At 41.5% G+C, this 18812-nt stretch overlaps 1 protein-coding gene across 1 annotated transcript in view; it reads right to left on the bottom strand.

Moving 5' to 3' along the window:
* Positions 1–7470: 7470 nt before the first annotated feature.
* The window catches only part of LOC109855231 (UDP-glucuronosyltransferase 2B20-like), a 35144-nt gene continuing 23802 nt past the window's right edge, over positions 7471–18812 (bottom strand). Inside the window, exon 3 of the mRNA XM_020429241.1 lies at positions 7471–8519. Coding sequence (XP_020284830.1) covers positions 8207–8519 — 313 coding nt within the window. The 3' untranslated portion in view covers positions 7471–8206. The remainder of the gene's footprint in view (positions 8520–18812) is intronic.

Here is an 18812-nt window from a genome sequence, read left to right as displayed (position 1 = left end):
GCCAACACGAAGAGGATCCTGCGGCTCTTCTTCGTGGCGGTCCACGAAGTCCCACACCCTCTCATGTAACTTCGAGCCACTGCTCCTCGGTCACTTCTACCCTTCCTGTTCTTTTCCGCCCTCGAAACCCATCCTGGCCTCGTTTCCAAGTACAGCGTTTCGAATAAACAGTCTTAACTGTCGGGAAAAGAGAGCGGGAGAGAGAGAGAGAGAGAGAGAAATGGAGAGTGAAAGAGAAACGAGGAGAGATAGAGAGAGAGAGAGAGAGAGAGAGAGAGTGAGAGAAATGTAAAGAGAGGAAGTCCTTTCTCGAGATTCCTGAGTAGTTACAGACTGACTCGTGCGGTCTGACTCTCGGGTGGCCGCAATCACTTCCCCCTCGCGAACACGAATGTGTTCTCGAATGAGATCGGTGTGTGCGATCCGAAGTCCAAAAGTTGCAACCGAGCTCCGCCGCCGGTCGCAGTTGGTTTACAGAGAGTTGGCGTATGAAATTACCCGGGAACGGATTAAAAGGGAGTGACCTGCGTCGCGTTAGGTTTGTTAACTATACGCGCACGAATAAGCCGTATGTCGATTTGTGATCGAGTTTCGCTCGTCAGTGATACGAAACTGTTATTAATTAACAATTCGTATATCACTTTTTCAAATTATAAAACACAATTACTTTTCACAACGATCGAAAAAATGTTTGTTGTAGAGAATCGCGAAATTATTTCATCGATTCTTTAAGTAGTAATTTAATTTTTTATTCAATCGTCGCTTGAATTCCATATGGTTATTTTTGTCTAGCGGGAGAGAAGAGATTTTTCTTCGGGGGGGAGAGACAATTTATCGCATCGATTACTTTCATCGACTATGTAATCGTCTCGCGTTTCATCGGTAATTTATTCGCGAAGTTAGTGTAGGTATATACGGAAAAACGCAGAAGGAAATAAAAACTTTCTTTGAAATCTTTTCCAAGTTTTATATAAATATACTCTCTCCGACGAGCCGATTGCAAAAGTAAACAAAAAGGAGCTCTTCTTCTCTCTCTCTCTCTCTCTCTCTCTCTCTCTCTCTCTCTCTCTCTCTCTCTTTCTCTTTCTCTCTCTCGCTACTTTTTATGCATTAAGTTACTCGCAGTAAAGCTTCAATGTTAGCGCTTGCAGTTAAAAGTAAATCTTCGTTTTTTCTTCCCATACTATAGGAAGTAATTATGTCCGGTGCTACGAAATTCACAAAGAGAGATATAAAAGAGTAAACTGCGTTTATAATTTATTTGTGTATTTTGTTTTTATTGTTGTAGTAGATTAAAAGAGCTTAAAATTCTCTCATTTTTTTCACAAACTGCGCGGTTTTGTGCGAGACTCCGCGAGTTTATTTTTATCATATATTTTTTAGAATTTGCGCAATAATAAAAGACACACATATTGACCGGGATAACGAGCAGTTTTTTTATCGCAAATTTTTTTTTTTTTAATCAAAATGTTGCACACGTCAGTTTTTTCACAAAACCAACGACAACAACGCGCGTTGTTATTATTATTTTCATTTTCTTTTTTTTGTGAGCAATCTCACGAGTGCGAAGAAACATCCGGAACGGAGAAGTCGCGCAAAATGACAAACAACACAACCAAAAAAAAAAAGAAAAAAATGTTAATGTATAACGTGTACGTGTTATAAAGCGCATAAGGCGATGTGAAAAGGCAACACGAGAAGGCCATAGCCCATGAGAACGGATGACGCAAGGAATACAAAGCCCGGATTGTGCGACTGGTATATCGAGCACCTGTTGCCCCCTCGGGATAGGGATTTACATTTTCATAGACAAGAGGATGATAGTGACGGTATGTGTGTGTGTGTGTGTACACGCGCGCGCGCGCACACGAATGTGTGTGCACGTTTGTACGTGTCTCTTGTGTCTCTCCCTGTCATTAAGAAAATTGGACCTTAGGCGAATCGAGTCAAAGATTCCGCTCTTCTCGATAACAACCTCGGAATATATCTCAGAGATATCCGATACTCCTCCTTATCCGATACTCACGTTCCTTACGTATAAACGTAATACACTGTTTAATGTCGCTTGCTTTTTTTTTTTTCGACAAAAATCTAACAGACGACACTGTTTCTACAGAAAATTTCTTGGAAACGATTCGGATCAGTTCTGATCAAAAGTTCGCGATACATTAAAATCCTTAATTCAACAACTTGTTCATTAGCTTGTCGCGAGCAAGAATAACGTTTCATCAAAATTCTTTACACAGTTTTGTTTGCGTGTAATAATAATAATTTAGTGAATAATTGTTGGGGTTTTCTCGGGAAGAGAGAAGAAGTTTATCTCGCGTTTTTCGCGGAGACGCCGCAATGAGAAATCTCGTGCGAACAAATTTATCTCAACCTTTCTCGATGAGCGCGCGTGCGCGCGTATACTTCTAAAAATAAGTTTTAAACGAGTTATTCGGAGACTTGAACTTCGCAATTGTAAAGAGTGCGCAACACGAATTACGGAGTTCCGTAAATAATTTTGCGACGACGACGACGACGACGACGACGGGAATTTCGCGACGGGCGCTGTGTCATTTCGAGTTCGCGCAATGAAAAGCGCAAAGCGAGAGACACAATTGACGTTGGAAAACCAAAGGAGCAAAAATCTTCGTTTCGGGAGGGTTTTATACGTAAGGTAAGTATGTTCCGGTCGGGGTAAAGGTGTAAACAGAACGCACACTAAAGACGATTCTTAGCGATAATAGCTCGCTCTCTGTCTGCGCCGCATGCGTCACTCTATGACTGTTTGTACGCTTGGAATTTAATTAAGTTAATTAAATTTGTATTCGCCCCGGGCGTCGCTATTCTATGCACGTGACGTATACGATGGCAAGTCGCCCAATAGACCAGTCATCTCGAGTGAGCTTTGAGAAGCGTTTTATCTCCGTTTCGCGCGCAATAACCGCGCCTATACACCGTTATTCCGCTTTGCGCGCGTATAATTCAGTCTTTCTCACAGTCATTCGCGCAATAGAATCGCGCGAATATGTGTGTGGGAAAGGCTGCTCAGCCATTTTTGACTTTCTTACGCGGTTAACCGTGAGCTAAAATTAAACGCGCGATATTAATGTTTTGCTCTGGGAATTAAATTTGCAAAATTGCGTTGCGTCCGTATTTGAATTCGAACACAAATGTTTGTTTCTCATGTATTTCTCGTAATTAATTTCAAATTAACATATCTAAGCACAAAGTAGTTTCCCGCACTATGCAAAGTCAAATATTGCACGGCGAACGAGAGAGATGCGCTGTTTAATGTAATAAAACACAACGCGTATAAACCCTACACAAAAGTGTGCCTCCCTGTGAGGTTCTCTCGCGAGCGGGAGGGAAAGAGTGGAATGCTGGCGGATCAAAGTTCATCAGACAGCTAAACTTAATCTCGCTCATCGTCAACTCGCTGCCGAGCCCGCAGGGAATGCGGGTAAAAGGACCGAACCGCGCTCATGATTCAATCAACCAAGTTAAAGCGAGCGAGAAATGACGCGATGCGAAACGCGAGGCCACTTTGCCCGCTGTTCAAAAAAAAAAAAAAAAAAAAAGAAAAAAAACGGCTAAAGCGTGTCCTGCAAAACTGTGCGCGGATCAATCGGATTCGTCGCGCTCTTTTTGTTCCGATGACTTGTCGTTTCAAATTTTCGAAAGGTAATGACGTTTTTTTTTCCCGATCAGTATTGCTGTCCTAAGTAGAGCATATCGATGTTTTAAGCGACCGAACAGTCCGAGAGTTACATCTTTGATTTTTATGATTCTCCGTTTGACAGAGAGCATAAACATATTCCTCATTTGCATTAAACGTCACTTCGTTCTATCGTTGTTTTTAATATAAAAATATAAATAAAATAATTGTATATAAATAAAAGAAATATTTCTTGTTGCACAATTGCTGCAACTTACTTTTGAATATTTTTCTTAGTTGATACGAGAGCGAAAGTTAAGAAAAGAGTTGACGTTTCGTCGTTCCTTCCTTCTTTCCGTTCATCCAGAAATTATCCGGTTGCACGCCAGCCGGTCCACAATCGCATCCTGAAGCGTCCTGGCAGTAGACGGTATTCATCGCGATTTCACTCAAGCGTCGAGCATCTCTTAAGAGCGTTTTAAGCAGTCGCGAACACAGTCAGCACGTCAAAGTGTACGAATGAATAAGGAAAATTGAGAGTTATCTCTCTCTCGCGCGCGCGCGCGCTAGTTTTTATCTGTACAATTTTTGCGCGCGAATAACAACTCCTCCCCGTATTCGTTACAACATGATATTTGATAAACACAGTCGCGAAACATAAAAATACACGTGCACCTATTCTCTTTCATGCTATATTTTTCTGTTTTCCAAAAAAGCTATCGTTTACATGGTTTTACATCGAACATCTTTTTGAAAAAACACGTAATGTTTTCTTTTTTTTTATTTTGATAAAAATGTTTTTCAAAAGTTTGTTCGGCGTGTAACTGTTTTCTGTAATATAATGAAGTTCTTCTTAATATAAACTTTTAAACTCGATGTATTTTTTATAGAACGCGTTTAAATTTGCTATAGAATATTTAAAGCTTTTCCAATAGAATATAATTATATTTCAAAAACAACAATAGGAATTGAAAATTTTCTCTCTCTCTCTCTTTCTTTCTTTCTTTCTGACGCAATAACGTTCTAAAAGTAACAAATTCTATTTAATTTCATTCTTGCTTTATCTTAGTGCAAACGTTGTCGGAATAATCAGAATCGGAAACAAAGAACAAATTAGACCGCGAACTGTTCTTTTTATATATCTCTAAAACCGTCATTCGGTCGTGCCCCGATGCAGCCGCTGCGGCAATCGTAGCACGTAGCGCGAGCTGTGCATGGCTTTCTATGGCAAACCGCTCTGTGTGATCCGATTAAAATATCGCGTGCGTTTTAAGGGGTTTTCGAACGTGTCACGTGCAAAAGTCTACGCTTGCCGCGGAGCGAAATAAAAGCTACGCGTAATCGCACAGAGGCGCGAATTCACGATTTTCATTATTTTTTTCTCTCGCTCGTTACAATTGACGTCTCCGACTTTTCAACGAACCTGTCAGTCGCGTTGGAACAACGAACGCAACTCGCTGTTATAATCTGAGATGTCGACGCGTTTTGTTCGAGAAGAACAACGACGTTCTAATACTAAAAAGTTTATCAGAAATTATAATTTTTTGTTTTATTAATTGAAGTACATCCTTTTTAGCCTCTTCGCGTGCAAATTATACCGTTTTTATGTTTTTTTTCCAGAACACACAATTGCAAGAGAATTCAAGTTGTTTGAGACAGAATTTAAATACTTTTATATTTGTTTTTAAATATTTTTTTTTTTTACTTGTAGTCTAACATGATTAAAAGAGTTCTCTCTTTTATCATTCTAAACAATTTTTCTTAAGATTATGCCTCGCTATACAATAATTCGCTAACTGATTGTGTGTTCACGCTCTAAAAACGAGAATGCACTTCTGCGGATTAAAACGGAGTACCGTTGGGAAAAAATTTCCAGCTGTCGAGGAAAAATCAAGGGGTTCACGCGAAAATGTAACAGTCGAGAGAAGAACAATTACGTGTGGTCGGAGATGCAATGATGTATTGTTCGAGTTTTTTGCAAAACAAAAAAAGTACACAACATTGCTCGCGCAATTTACATCCGCGATTTACGCGCGAATTAAATTCACATCTTCAGCCGTAGTTTTTTTCCTTGATGGTGTTAATGAAGACCGACATAAAGGTGACATGGGACCTGTGTGAGGCTGTTATATGACCTTTAATTGTAATTTCGTAAAGAAAAATACTCGTTACAAAAACAAGGCGTTTGAAAGATATTTTTTGAGTCTAAATCTCCAAACTTAGTCTAAATATTCGTTATTACGAACTCTATTGCGCATTTGTTGTCGCGCGCGAACCAACAACATCGAAAACCGGTGTTTACCGTCTACCGTATCTTTACGAGAACGTTGCTTTTGTAGATAAAGAGAAGGAAGAGAGATTGAGAGAAAGAGAAAGAGAGAGAGAGAGAGAGAGAGAGAGAGAGAGAGAGAGAGAGAGAGAGAGAGACTTTTATGGGAAGGAAAACGGAGAAACGGAGGCGGTAGAGCGTGACGATCCGCGCAGTGTATACCGAGGAGAATCGCGTTTAATCTGGCGCGATGTCTCACGCGATCCGTCTTTGTCGCGTCGAAGCTATGCCACCGGAGAAGCGACTCTGCCATTGTACTGTTCCTCGCATGGTTATACGGAACGACCACAAACTTTCTAAAGAGAAAATTCCTTAACTTAACTAGAAACATAAATATAAAATAAAAAGTTTTTTTTAATAAAAAAAAATATATATATAAAACATTTACACGGCAATTTCAACTAAATAGAAAATTTTTTAATTTTCTCACGCGCACACAAAATTTTGATTAAACGTTTTATGTGATATTAAATATTTCGCGGAAATCAGAAATTATTATCAGAATATTTCAACTTATGTTGTGGCAGGAAATATATACATACATGTAAACATTTATTACTAATAAATTTTTTATCTCAATGTTATGCACTATTTACAACAACAAAATTCACAGTTTCTCTGAAAAACCAAAAACAAAAAATCACGGACTTTTTTTGGCTTCTTTGTAGAAAAGTGTTGTCGGAACCGGCGCCTCAGGTGTCGTCGCTCCTGCAGCCAGGTGATACGACGAGGGTTGCAGCAAACGATGACGCCACCGCCGTAAACTCGACGGTCTCCGTCGTGGTTCTTGCTTGCCGTGCTACAACCGGGGGCGGAAGCCGGTTGACGCAGTGGGAGACACAGCCACCTGGGAAATACTCCTTAATGCCCGCAAAGCTGCCTCACTCTCGTACGTCTCTCTACCGCGCGTCTCTCTCTCTCTCTCTCGCGGCATTTCCATCCCTCTTTGCCTCGCTCTTCCTGTTGTTCATCCTATTCCTTTTACGGTCTTGCACCGCACTTTGTCTTTTACTGTGTCTCTCTTTCTCTCTCTCTCTTTCTCTCTCTTTCTTTTCTCTCTGTTACACTTCTTCCGCTTTCTATCCTGTTTTATCTTTTTATTTCTTCTTTCGTTCAATTCTTCCTGTGACTTCTTCTCAGACAAAAAGAAGAAGAGCCAAAGAATTTTTAATTCTCGCGTATAAAATAAATTATAAGTAATCACTAGGACTCTTTCTGTTCAAAAACAAATTAACTTTCTGTTCAAGTACAAATTACCATTATCATTTCGATTATAACTTATAAATATTTAGAATCTTTTGTTGTCTAAACAAGACTTGAAAAAATGATTAAAACAACAACAAACTTATCTTCCAGAGAGATAGCAAAGATACAAAGGACGTATGAGAGATACAACTTCTTATCAAATATTACTAACAAATCTATTATAAAAAAAATATGATGTTTAAAAAAAACGTGAGAATGTCATTTTCTAAACTGTGTTATATTAATTTCAGCGTTTTTTTTTTATTTCTCTAGTGTGTGCGTCTACGCGAATGGTAACATGCGCGCGAAATAAAAGTAATGAACTCTCTTTAACTTGGACTGCAGCCGGAACGAAGGAACAAATGCTTTAAGCGACGCAACTCGGCAGAAAATGAAGAATAGTTTCGCCGTCCTCCCATATATAAAACGGGACGTGGTAAAAAAAAAAAACCTGGCAAACTATAAGTTTTACACCATCTGCGCGTTGTTCGAACGAGTTTTAGTTAACGGTTATACTTGGATATCGTAAAATATTGCAGAAATATCTGAAGAATTGACTTTATATGCTTCACTTCAGTTTTTAAGACTCGCTCGCACACACACACACACACAGTTCTTCCGGATAAAAAATAATCGCCGATAATAATTAAAACTCTCTAACCAGCCGACACGTTTGTTACCGTGTAACTTCGCCTGTAAATATCGCACGTCGATAATCTGAGCAGCCGCGTGAAAGATATACGAACGAGAGATTTTAATAACAAACGAGAGCAAGAGTCTCTTTCTCTCTCTCTTTCTCTTCTCTGACAAGTTTTATGACAAATGATTTTTCCGCGATGGTCGATTTATTTCCGCCCGTCGATTACATTCTCTTCCGTCGAAATTGACTTCGTCGTAATTTCACCGTCGACACTTTCGAAAAAAAAAAAAAAAAAAACCCCCGTTTTCTCTTCGCTCGTAATCATTTTCTTGACACGACGCGTCTGCCATCAGTTCACCTTCTTCCACTTCTTTGCAGACGCATCACCCCCCAGCATCGTTCCTTTGACGGCGCGGAGCAACGACAGCAGCAGCTTGATCAACCGGAAGAGGATGTAGATGAGCGCCGCGAAGAAGATAATCAAAACGAGCCCGACGTCGATGAGATAACGCTGGTACCAGGACAGAGCCGCGCGATCGCTGTGCAAGTAAGGGTTGCCATTGCCACGGGCGATGTATTCCGTCCACCATACCGCCGTCTCCAACGGGGTGGCAAGTCGATCACGGTAAGCCCTCGAAACCCTCAAGGCGTTCTCGCGGTAACTGAAAGCAGAAGAAGATAGAGAGTCTGAAATTTGCGTGACATACCTTAATCTTTCTCTCTCTCTCTCTCTCTTACTTTTTCATTATTTTTTTAAGATAGAAAAAAAATCACTTTTTATCATTTTTATTTTTTTTATCATTTTTTTTTTTTTTTTTTCAATATAAAAATATATGCTAAGCAAGTGCTCTGCGAAAGAGCATTGAATTTTTCATCGAAAGCGAAGATCCATTTTCATCCGCGTTTAATTCACGAAGTCTCTCGACGGTACCGCGCGGCGTGCGGTCGAAAACACTGCGGATTGATCGATGGAAACGGATTGCTCGTTGCAATTGAGATTGACGGTTTCGGGACATCCCGTAGGCGCGTGTTTGGCGAAGTGCGTATTGCGTCCGGTCGAGTAAACACGCGTGCGTAATCGCCGCGAGATGCGCCGCGATTGCCGATGGGACGGATGGGGAGCGCGCGCGCAAAACAAAAAAAAGTTCGCGGGATACAAGAAGAATAAAGAGACAAGAACAGAAGAACGATATGCGCGGAACAAGGGAGCGGTAGCGCGGAGAGAGAATAGTAGCGGGGGGGGGGGAGGAAGGGAAAACGAAATTGTGCACAACCACCCTCGGCGTAGCCCGGCATACAATTTACCGATCGGTACTCTCCATTATTCGTGTTTACAGCTGCAGCCCGCGAATCAACCTGATGCACCGCCGCGCCTCGTCTACACCCTCCACGCGTATCTCCTACCTCCTTCCCTCCCGCTTTTCCTCCCGTTGCATTCCGCCGCAGAGCGCTCCTGACCCTTCTGTCCGCCCGCGACCCTCGCTCACGTTCCCCGTTATTTGCCTCGGTCAAATTCGGGTTGCTGTCCCCACGGTGGTTTTGAATTAACCATCAATTTTGGACGCGCCCGACATCCCTTCCGTTCAGGGCCGCATCTGTCAGCGGTTGTCCGCGACGCACCGTCCGGGACGCATTCGCAGGTGATACCGCGTGGCGCGTTGAAAGAAGAATAGAAGAACGTGAGAGGAAAGAGAAGAATATTTATTTCTCGAATTTCCTTTCCGCATCCCTCGAGCAACGCAGCTCGCGCGCAACTGTGTTTCGATCCTCCGAAAGTCGCAGCGCGAACGAATTTTTTTCTCCGCCACGCATCGAGTTAACGAGCGAAAGAATGCTCTTTTTCCCGGGGTCAAAAGAAGACGTGGGATGGGAACGAATAGCGCGTGGGGAGCGTCGCGCGAAATTTAACATCGCATAAAACGCGCGCACATTTTCTGGTTGCGCCCTCCCGCCCCCGAGGGAGCATTTTCGCCCGACGCGCCCGCGCTTCTTTTTGTATTTACAAATTACAATCCGCGAGCGCGGTCGGCGCGACGCATCAATATTGAACGCGTGACGTTAACCGCGGTTTTCTTTTTTTTTTTTTTTGTTTTTTTTGTGTGTCACGCTTTTCGTGATTTTGCAGCAGCAGCAGATGCGTTTACACGACCCGCGCGTCTGCACGTCGCGTCGACAACTTCAATTATTTGCGAGCAAGTTTCTTCAAAATTTTTTTGTAGAAACAATTTGAAAAATCTAAAAAAATTCATACGTTAAAATATAATAACGAGGATAGAGGTTTTTTTTTGTACTTTGATGTTTGCACGAGTCTTGTGTGACGAAAGTTTAAATCGATTGATCGAAGAAATCGCTTCGTGATGACTCTATGCGCGTGATATACGTAGATAGAGAGGAAAGTGTGGTAATTAGCGGCATTGCGCGGAGTGATCGGAATGTTAATAGCGTCGAAACGACGCGGTCGAATGCGGCCGCGTCATATACCTCTGTCCTGATCGCGTGCTTACGGCGCGGAAGATGAGAGAAGGGATGGAAGAAGACTTACGCCACATCTCGCGCAGTTAATACGGTCCTTATCTTAAAACGGGGATCAAATTACGGCGATCTCGAGGAGCCATTACAATCGGAACACGGCCGTAATGGTCGATAAATGGCGGAAAACGACGGCGTTATCTTCGACCTGATTAGAAGAAAATAGAAGATATGATTCAAGGAAATGTACACGGCGCATCTTCTTCGCGGCTAATTGTGAGAAGTAATGGTATCGATCACTTGGGGTTGCGATATCAAAAAAAAATAAATCAATAAATAAAAATTACACCGAATCGCGCACCAAAGTTGGAAAACAATTTTATTTGAAGGAAAAAACGTGCGGCGAGTTTCGGAAAAAAAAACACTCTGTGAGACTTTGCAGTCATAATTCGAGAATAGGAGGGATGATGCGCGCGATGGTCAGATATGTACTGCTTCCGGCCGTAATTGCTCGGAAGCAGTTTTTCGCGACGGATCTACCGAGGGGGGGGCGGATCCGGTACCGGAGACCCGGTTATCGGAAACCGAGCGAATTATTTAATCAGGAAAGTCCTGGAGATGTCGCGAAGTTCTCGCCGCATCTCTCCCGCCCCGTCGCATCTCTCCCGTCGTATCCAGAGGCCGACTCCGTATCTCCGGGGGATCATAATTCCCACGATATCTTTCCCGGATCGTCGTCCTCGTCTGCGACGCGTTGCCGCGAACTTACTTTCCGACTTGTAACGTTATCACACGGAGAAGAGACCCTCAATTCTCTAGCGCTCGCTTGTTCGCCATCGTCACGCTCGCATGCAGTTCCGTGCACGTGTGTGTGTGTGTGTGTGTACCAGAAAAGTCATTTAAAACTGACTTAAATTATATTTCGGAATCGACTTCGGTTCGATCGGCGTCGAATGTTCGAATATATTGCAAAAAAAAAAAAAAAAAAGAGAGAAACCGCGCTCAAGACTTTTTATATCAATTTTTAAATAAATATCGTAAATGTTTAGCAGTGCGCGCGTGACGGAGGAGAGCGAGCGAGCGAGACTTCTTAATTTTGCAACGTTGTTATCCGACGAGATCGACTTTTAGTTTCAAGTGTAGTTCTCTATACGTGTGTGTACTTTGGCTCTCGAGGCTACAAATTTCGATCATGAATACGAGCGTTACACTTTTACGCCGAGCAAAAGTGTGTTAACTTTTATCGGTGTCGGCTGTAGACCGCGTGTGACAAATTCGTCACTTTGCATCGGACGCGCAACTCTCGTCGTTGTTACGGGGGACGGGCGAAGTTTCCACCGCGCTGAAAATAGTTTTTCCTGCAACTCCGAATTGACGTAATAGAAACTTCGGAACACTGCAAAGTCTCATAAGTCTCGCATTTTCATACTTTGCGCGCGCGCGCGCGCGCGAGGCTGACGGCGCGCGTGTTACAACTTACTTCTCGGCAATGCATTATGCTTTACCAGCGCGACCAATCTTGTTCGCGTCGCATCCACTTTCCCCTCTTTCGAGAGTAAAGAGATTTATTCTCTCGCAAATATATTAAGTATAAACTACGTGTTGGGAGGAAAATGACTTTTGTATTGTGACGCGAACGCAATGCGTCAAACAACGCGCTCGTACAAACACGAGGCTTTTCTTTTTGTTTTTCGCGAAATTCGATTATTGATCCGAATTCGACCGAAACAGTTTTTTTTTTTTTTTTAACTAAATTAAAGATTTCTATCGTTTTTTATCGTTTCAAATATTTAACTTGATAATGTTACAAATGAACGCTAATAAGCAATACGGTGTCAATCCACAAAAAATGAAATATTGAGACATTTATGTAGCGTGCTGCTTTAGCTATCAAAGAAACTCTTTCAATCGTGTTTTTAAATCCTTAAATGTTTTTATATAAAAATACACAAACATCTTAAAAGAAATATATATACAAACACCTTTTTTTTTTTAATCTTAATTTATTCAAAATAGCGACGTGTGGGTTGACACTGTATTGCTTATTAGCGTCCAAATATATTGACAATGTTGATGATATTTTTAACGTGAAAGTGTATCAAGCACCTTTGATTCTAAACCATTTTTCTCAGTTCTGCCTCCGGTTGTTTATGATTTGTGCAATGTCTCGGTGTGATATTTTGCGCAAGTCGCGCAAAATCACGTGGTTAATAACCGGAGTGTGACGAATTAATAATTGTAACACGCTAGGCGCTAGGTTCTCTCTCTTTCTCTCTCTCTCTCTTTTCTTCTTTCAAAAATAGTAGGTTATACGAGCGGGCCTCTATACCCTCTAGCGAACACGCGCGTTAATTATATTTATTACTCGCAGGTCGCGCGGCCAGTTGAGGCAGAATTCCGCGCGGCGCATTAAATAACAGTCGTAACGGCGCCAAACGTCAGATGTATTTCCGGCCGATAACAATTTCGGCGCGCGCAGTATCGGTTCCGACGGATCGTATTACGAAATTACTTTTCGGCGTGTACACGACGGCATTATTACAATGCCATCGCGGCCGGCGAATGGCATCGTTCATTCTCGCAATCAGAGTGCGCGAACCAAACAGCTGTTAGCGAAAATGGGAAAAACTGGCCGACCGAATGATCGATTCCTGATTTCCGTCGGAAATAACGTTCCCCGTGATGCGACGAGTTTAATTCGCGGCACTGTATTATCCACTCTAACAAATAAAAAAAAAAATAGAAAACTATGCTGCATATTTCATTTTGTTCGTAATTTTTCTGTCTTAACGCTTTCAAGCAAAAGAATTTATTGAGCGTAAGCGGAAGAGAAAGAAATTTTTCACAACGGTGTGAAAAAAAAAGAAATTGATTTTGAAGTGATTTCAAAATTTACGCGACGGAATTTATTTCGAGCGAACACGCGCGATTTAAATTTCCTGTTGTTCTAAACAACGGCGCAGCGATAATTGCGAAAATAAAAATTATTCAATAGTGCGAAAATGGAAAACAAATGACGAGCAAGTCATCCGCGATAGAGCTCAATTTCTATTCTTTAAACAAACGGCATCGTTAAATTTATCGAGCGAGAATTAAACACGTTCATCAATTTTCTTTTTTTTTTTTTTTTTTTTGCATGCAACATGTACGAGGTGTTTCAAAGCTTTTTAGCATTAACGTTTTAATGACAAAATTTGGCGAATTTAAATTTAATTGTTACCTCACTCTCTGTTCGCGCGATTTTCGCGAATTATAATTATCCGAAAAATACTTTGCGAATTAGATTATTAGATCGCGTTTTTGAGAATAAAACGGGAATAAAAAAAAAGAAAAAAGTATTCTCTTTCTTCGTGTATACAGTTATTTCTCTTAGAAAATAATTTTATATTCCGTTATTTCGTTTCTTCTCGATTGTGAGTAAAAATAACGTGAAATCGTTTTTTTTTTTTTTGTTTTTTCTTTACAACAGGGTTAACAGATTATTTTTGTTCAGATATTCGGCGACCATTCATTTGCCTATCGATATTGTTCGCAAATCGCACTATACCTGTGTACACTCTCGTGAAATACTCGCGGAATTTCGCGCGTGTATCACTGACGGGGCGATGCATCGAGCTAATTGGAAGGCCAAAAATAGAAAAGACCAACGCCGGATATGTTGTGCTTGCAGCTGACGCAAACAACGTTTCAAATCCGCGATTACAATATTGTGATAACAGCGCGCAGTGATCCCCCGTTTGATGTAAGCTCGCGTTAATTTTCGAATATGCGCATATATTTTGTGCACTCGTGACACGGAAACGTCTTCAATACATACCGATATTGCAGCACCAAAATAATATAAATGGAAAAACTAGTTAAATTCATTTCACAAACATTTTGCTAAATTCCGTATTTATTATATTTAAGTATTAAATAAGTTAAAGCTGTACATGTATCGAGGCGTATCTCTTCACAGTTTTTATTTATATAATAAAAATGATAAAAGAATAAATGTATTTATTTTTGCAACTTTTATTTGTATTTTTACACATTTGTATTTTTATGTGTATATTACGGCAATTTTTTGCTACTTCAAGTTTGTTTTAATTGCAGTATGAGTGTTCTATTAAAAGCAAAAATAACCTACATCACGTGTGTGTGTTTATTTACATATCGTAATTTCGGAATTACGTGTACCAATCGAATAACCTTTTATTTATTTAGTTTTTTTGTTCTTTTTTTTTTAAACGAAAACACTGCACGCCAGATTAACCAATCGTTTAACACGTTGAAGAAAAAAACATTTCCATGACAAACAATATTGGTCCACCTTTTCGCTAGTTTTATGCTGCGAAACAATTAAAAACGGGCGCGGTGACGTCGGTCGTGTTGTTAACAACAAATATTTACGATATTTATTCGCGTTTGTTTTACGCCAATTCACGTGAATTTCGCGCGACAGTTACCTGCCAATTTATATCGATTGAACCGTGTTACGCAAGAGTGACATTTCCGACAAACCGAACAAAATATCATGTAATATCCAGGAAATGTATTTGTTTCGATATTTATGAGATTTGCCTGTGTTATATAATTTATTACAGGGCTCTCGATAAGCAGTCCCATGCTCTCAAATCATTTCCTATCGAAACGTGATTCATTTATTTATACCAGGTATTTATTTGTATTCAGTTATTTTCTTTAAAACGGCGAAAATCGGTTTCGTTGCTTTTTTTTTTTTTTTTCGAAAAACGAAAGAGAAACGCGATTTGCGATCGCGTGAAATTCGGTGTGTGACGGACAGTTCTCATTTACAATGTGTGAAAAAACATTCGCCGACCAGGAGACCGCTCCAGTAGAAACTGGCCAGTTTCTAACCAGCGACCACAGGTTTTTCCGAATACATTTCCACCAGGTTGGTAACGTGACTGAACTGAGAGAGTTCAACCAATTCACTGTGTGAATTTTAATTTCGAGGAACATTGACGGATATTCGTGTCGAATATTCCGCAACCCCGACGGAAGGAGAAGACCGAGAGATGTTCGAGATCGCGTTCGAGATTAACGAGATGCGGCAACGTAAGACAAAACGAGGAGAATATATATGTATATATATATATATATAGTATGTATATATACGCGTGTATATATAGTCGCCAAAAAGTGTCGACCGACGGAGTTAAGGAGCCGCAACGGATTTACGAACGTTGCGTTCTTCTCAGGTTCTCTTCGAGGAGAGGGCGTGTGGATTCTCCATGGCGTCCTCGGAGTGAGTGCCCCGCGGGATCTTAGATTCTTTGTGAATAAGATGAGAGGATCTTTCCTCGCGAGAAAGCGCATTTTTTGCGTCACGAAACGATTTATGTCCGAGAAAAACTGAGATAAAACGACTGAGAAAAAAAAATGAGCAAGAATCGTAAATCATGATTAAATTTTTACCAAATATTAACTCTTCGTGCGGCTACGTCGGAAGTTACTCTGGACGTTTTAGATGTTTTGTTATTTCGTTATCAAAGTTTATCGGAATCGCAGTTTCCTCTTTTTTTCTTTTTTCAGACTTTTTAGCCGGACTCTGAATTACAGAAAGTATACATTTGCTTTCGTAAATTTCTACTCTAGACTTTTTTTTTTTTTTTCATAAAATTTCTTCTAGACTCTTTAAGTTCCTACTCTCTCGCGGCGGAATCTTCGGACGTTTTATTTTCGTGCACTTATACTTTTCCAAATTGGTTTACACAGAGTTTACGCGGCGCGGCTCGCGGTAACGAGCGTATACACACATTTGCCTTCATATACTACACTTTATACGGACCGCACTACGGAGGCGGAGTAGCCGTCCGTAGGGCCGGTTTTCCGATCCAATTAGATTTTTAATAAAAGTTTACCCCGTCCCGTATAGCGAGAGTCACGTATCCGCCCGTCCGTCCGTCCCCACGGACTGCGGAAAAAGATTAACTGGTTCCCGAAGCAACCAACCTTTTGACATCGTTCGAATGTCTTTCTCCGTCGGATTAACCGGGTTAAAAGCCTCTTTCTCTTTTCCCACGGCTCAGACTGCACCGGCGCGAAGCTGTCCCGCCACACTCGATATTATCGCACAATAATTTTGTCACTAACAGTGACTCGGCCAATAACATCTCTTCCCGATATACAGGGGGGTGTAGGTGAAACTGATCGTTTTTTTTTTTTTTTTTTTAATTTTTTTAACGCCCGATTTGTTCAAGATTCTTATTCCAGCGTACACCGGCACGTTAACAAGACACATATGTGTGTGTATGTGTGTAAGCGCGGCCGACGATCACGCAAAATAATCACGCAAAATATCGAATTTATCTTATCGAATGTATCGGAATTATCGACACCGATGGAATTATTATATCTCGAGCCATTTAATTTGATAATTATGCGCAGCGCGGAGTATCTCGATTAATTAGCGTTCAATCATAATTATCGGTGACTGCACGATGAGTCGCCAACGAACCGGCAACGATACGATTTCGTTCGGTCGCCGGTGATCTCCGCGCATTGTTGTTACTATTTATCAAAATCGCGATAACGCCGGTTTGGATCAGGTCCGGATCAAATAATCAAGCAATTACCGGCGAACCGTCATTAATTCGGCACTTTCGGCGGAATAATTCAGTTGCGCGAATTGTGTGTCTCAATTTGAAAGATTGACGACGAAAACATAGGAAAGGCTCAGACAAAGTTGAGAATTTGTTGGATATGAATAAAAGAATACACACACACACATTGTGTGTGTTCTACTTCGCTTCACCGAAGCTAAACTAACTAACAATCTGGAAAGTCGCCCTTCTGGCTCCGCGCGCGTTCATTGCGCGTCCGCCATCCTCTTTTCCTTCACTTCCTTTCTTTTACACCGCCCGCAGCTTGGCGGCCGCCGTTCGCATAGGCGCTGCCAATGGCGCGGCAATCTTTATCGGCGATTCGTTCGCCGGAGACAGCCGGTGTGTGGTGCTCTTCTCCAAATAGGTATTTCCACTCGGAGGGACTGGGCGGGACACTTGGCAACCGTTGCCGATGCATAAAGATCGAGCGCCGCGCCGATTCTACTCTAAATTATCACGTACCAAGACTCGCGGGGACACTAGATCTACGTGTACGCCGACCGGGTTTGCACATTGGGTGTCTCCGGGACTTTTCGCCCCCGGTGATTCTGGTAAAACAGAAAGAAGTATCTCACAAAAAAAAAAAAAAGCAAGACAAAATACAACAACTGTGACAAATATTGGCGTTATTGTTTCGTTTCAAAGAGGCGAGGTGCGAGACAACCGGATCCTTGAAACAATACGCGCAATCGATGCAATCACTGTTTTTTTTTTTTTTTTTTTTTTTTTTATGAAGAAAAGTTTCGGTATTTTCTTTTTTCTTGTATTTTTTAAAATTAATGAACGCATTTAATGTTTCTGCTCGACTTCGAGGTCGCGGACACCCGGTACAGACGCGCGCGCGTATATATATATAAAACCGATTCTCGTTCTCCCGGGAGGGCTTCTCCTTCTCGTGTGGGGTGCTAGACGGCGCGGTCGGGAAAATCCAATCGCTTCCCGACGATATACGTCTTTGTAACTCGATAAGTCGCCCGGGTAATGCGACCGAGTGGATGGGATGGGAAAAATTTCGTCGCGGGGCGACGCGCGGGGGCGATCCTCAAAAACGCGCGCGCTCGTTGTGTTATGTGGAACGAGAGATCAGAAAATCCGAAAATATATATCTCATATCGTTTTTCAGACTTTCGGTCCGCGCGTCTAAAACCCCGGCGTGATGACGAAATCGGAGTCGTTTTTGAGGGAAAAAGAAATTTCGTCTCGAAAAAGGGAAATCAGCGAGGGGATTTCGCGCACATATCCGTCAAGGAAGCAGGGGAGTTCGGTTTTTTAGAGTCTGATACGCGTTTTAATTCCTAATAAAATATTGCAAAATCTGGGGAAAGGGAAGAATTTTACGACATTTTTCGCGTGTACGTGCGCACGTGTACGTACGCTATCGCATCTCTCCCTTTGCTATCTTCCTGCTTCTCATATTCGTCTCCTCGATAATCGCGCAGACGTACGCCATTTCGATGCCGAGCCAGATAACGTGCGCGGTTTCACTCTCTTGCACGTAATCGAACGGATAAATCCGCAAGTAAAACGAACCTAATCTCTCGCTGCTCGCAGTTCCCTTCGCACGACGCGCATACGCCCGATGTAATAATCCGGACGTGAATCTCTATGCGGAAACTAACGACACTTAAGCCGCAGCTGCGGAAGTGTAATCCCGCTACGTCTATCAAGAGAAATAATTAAAATTATAGATTATAATTAGAGAATAGCGCGCGCGCGCGCGCGTGAGAAAAGTAAATTTGTTGAAATATTGTCGGACAATAAAAATAAAAAAAAAAAAGGTGTATTTTAAATGTATTTTATTGTTATTTATATATTGAAAGCAAAGAATAATTTTCTCCTTTTATCTGTTTCGAATAGTCGGCATTCGCTTCTGCG

The sequence above is a fragment of the Pseudomyrmex gracilis genome, unplaced genomic scaffold (genome assembly GCF_002006095.1).
Source record: "Pseudomyrmex gracilis isolate BER0280 unplaced genomic scaffold, ASM200609v1 scaffold_84, whole genome shotgun sequence".
NCBI lineage: Eukaryota > Metazoa > Arthropoda > Insecta > Hymenoptera > Formicidae > Pseudomyrmex > Pseudomyrmex gracilis.
Note: the sequence above shows the minus strand (reverse complement) of the source record. Positions and strands in the feature narration are given on the sequence as shown.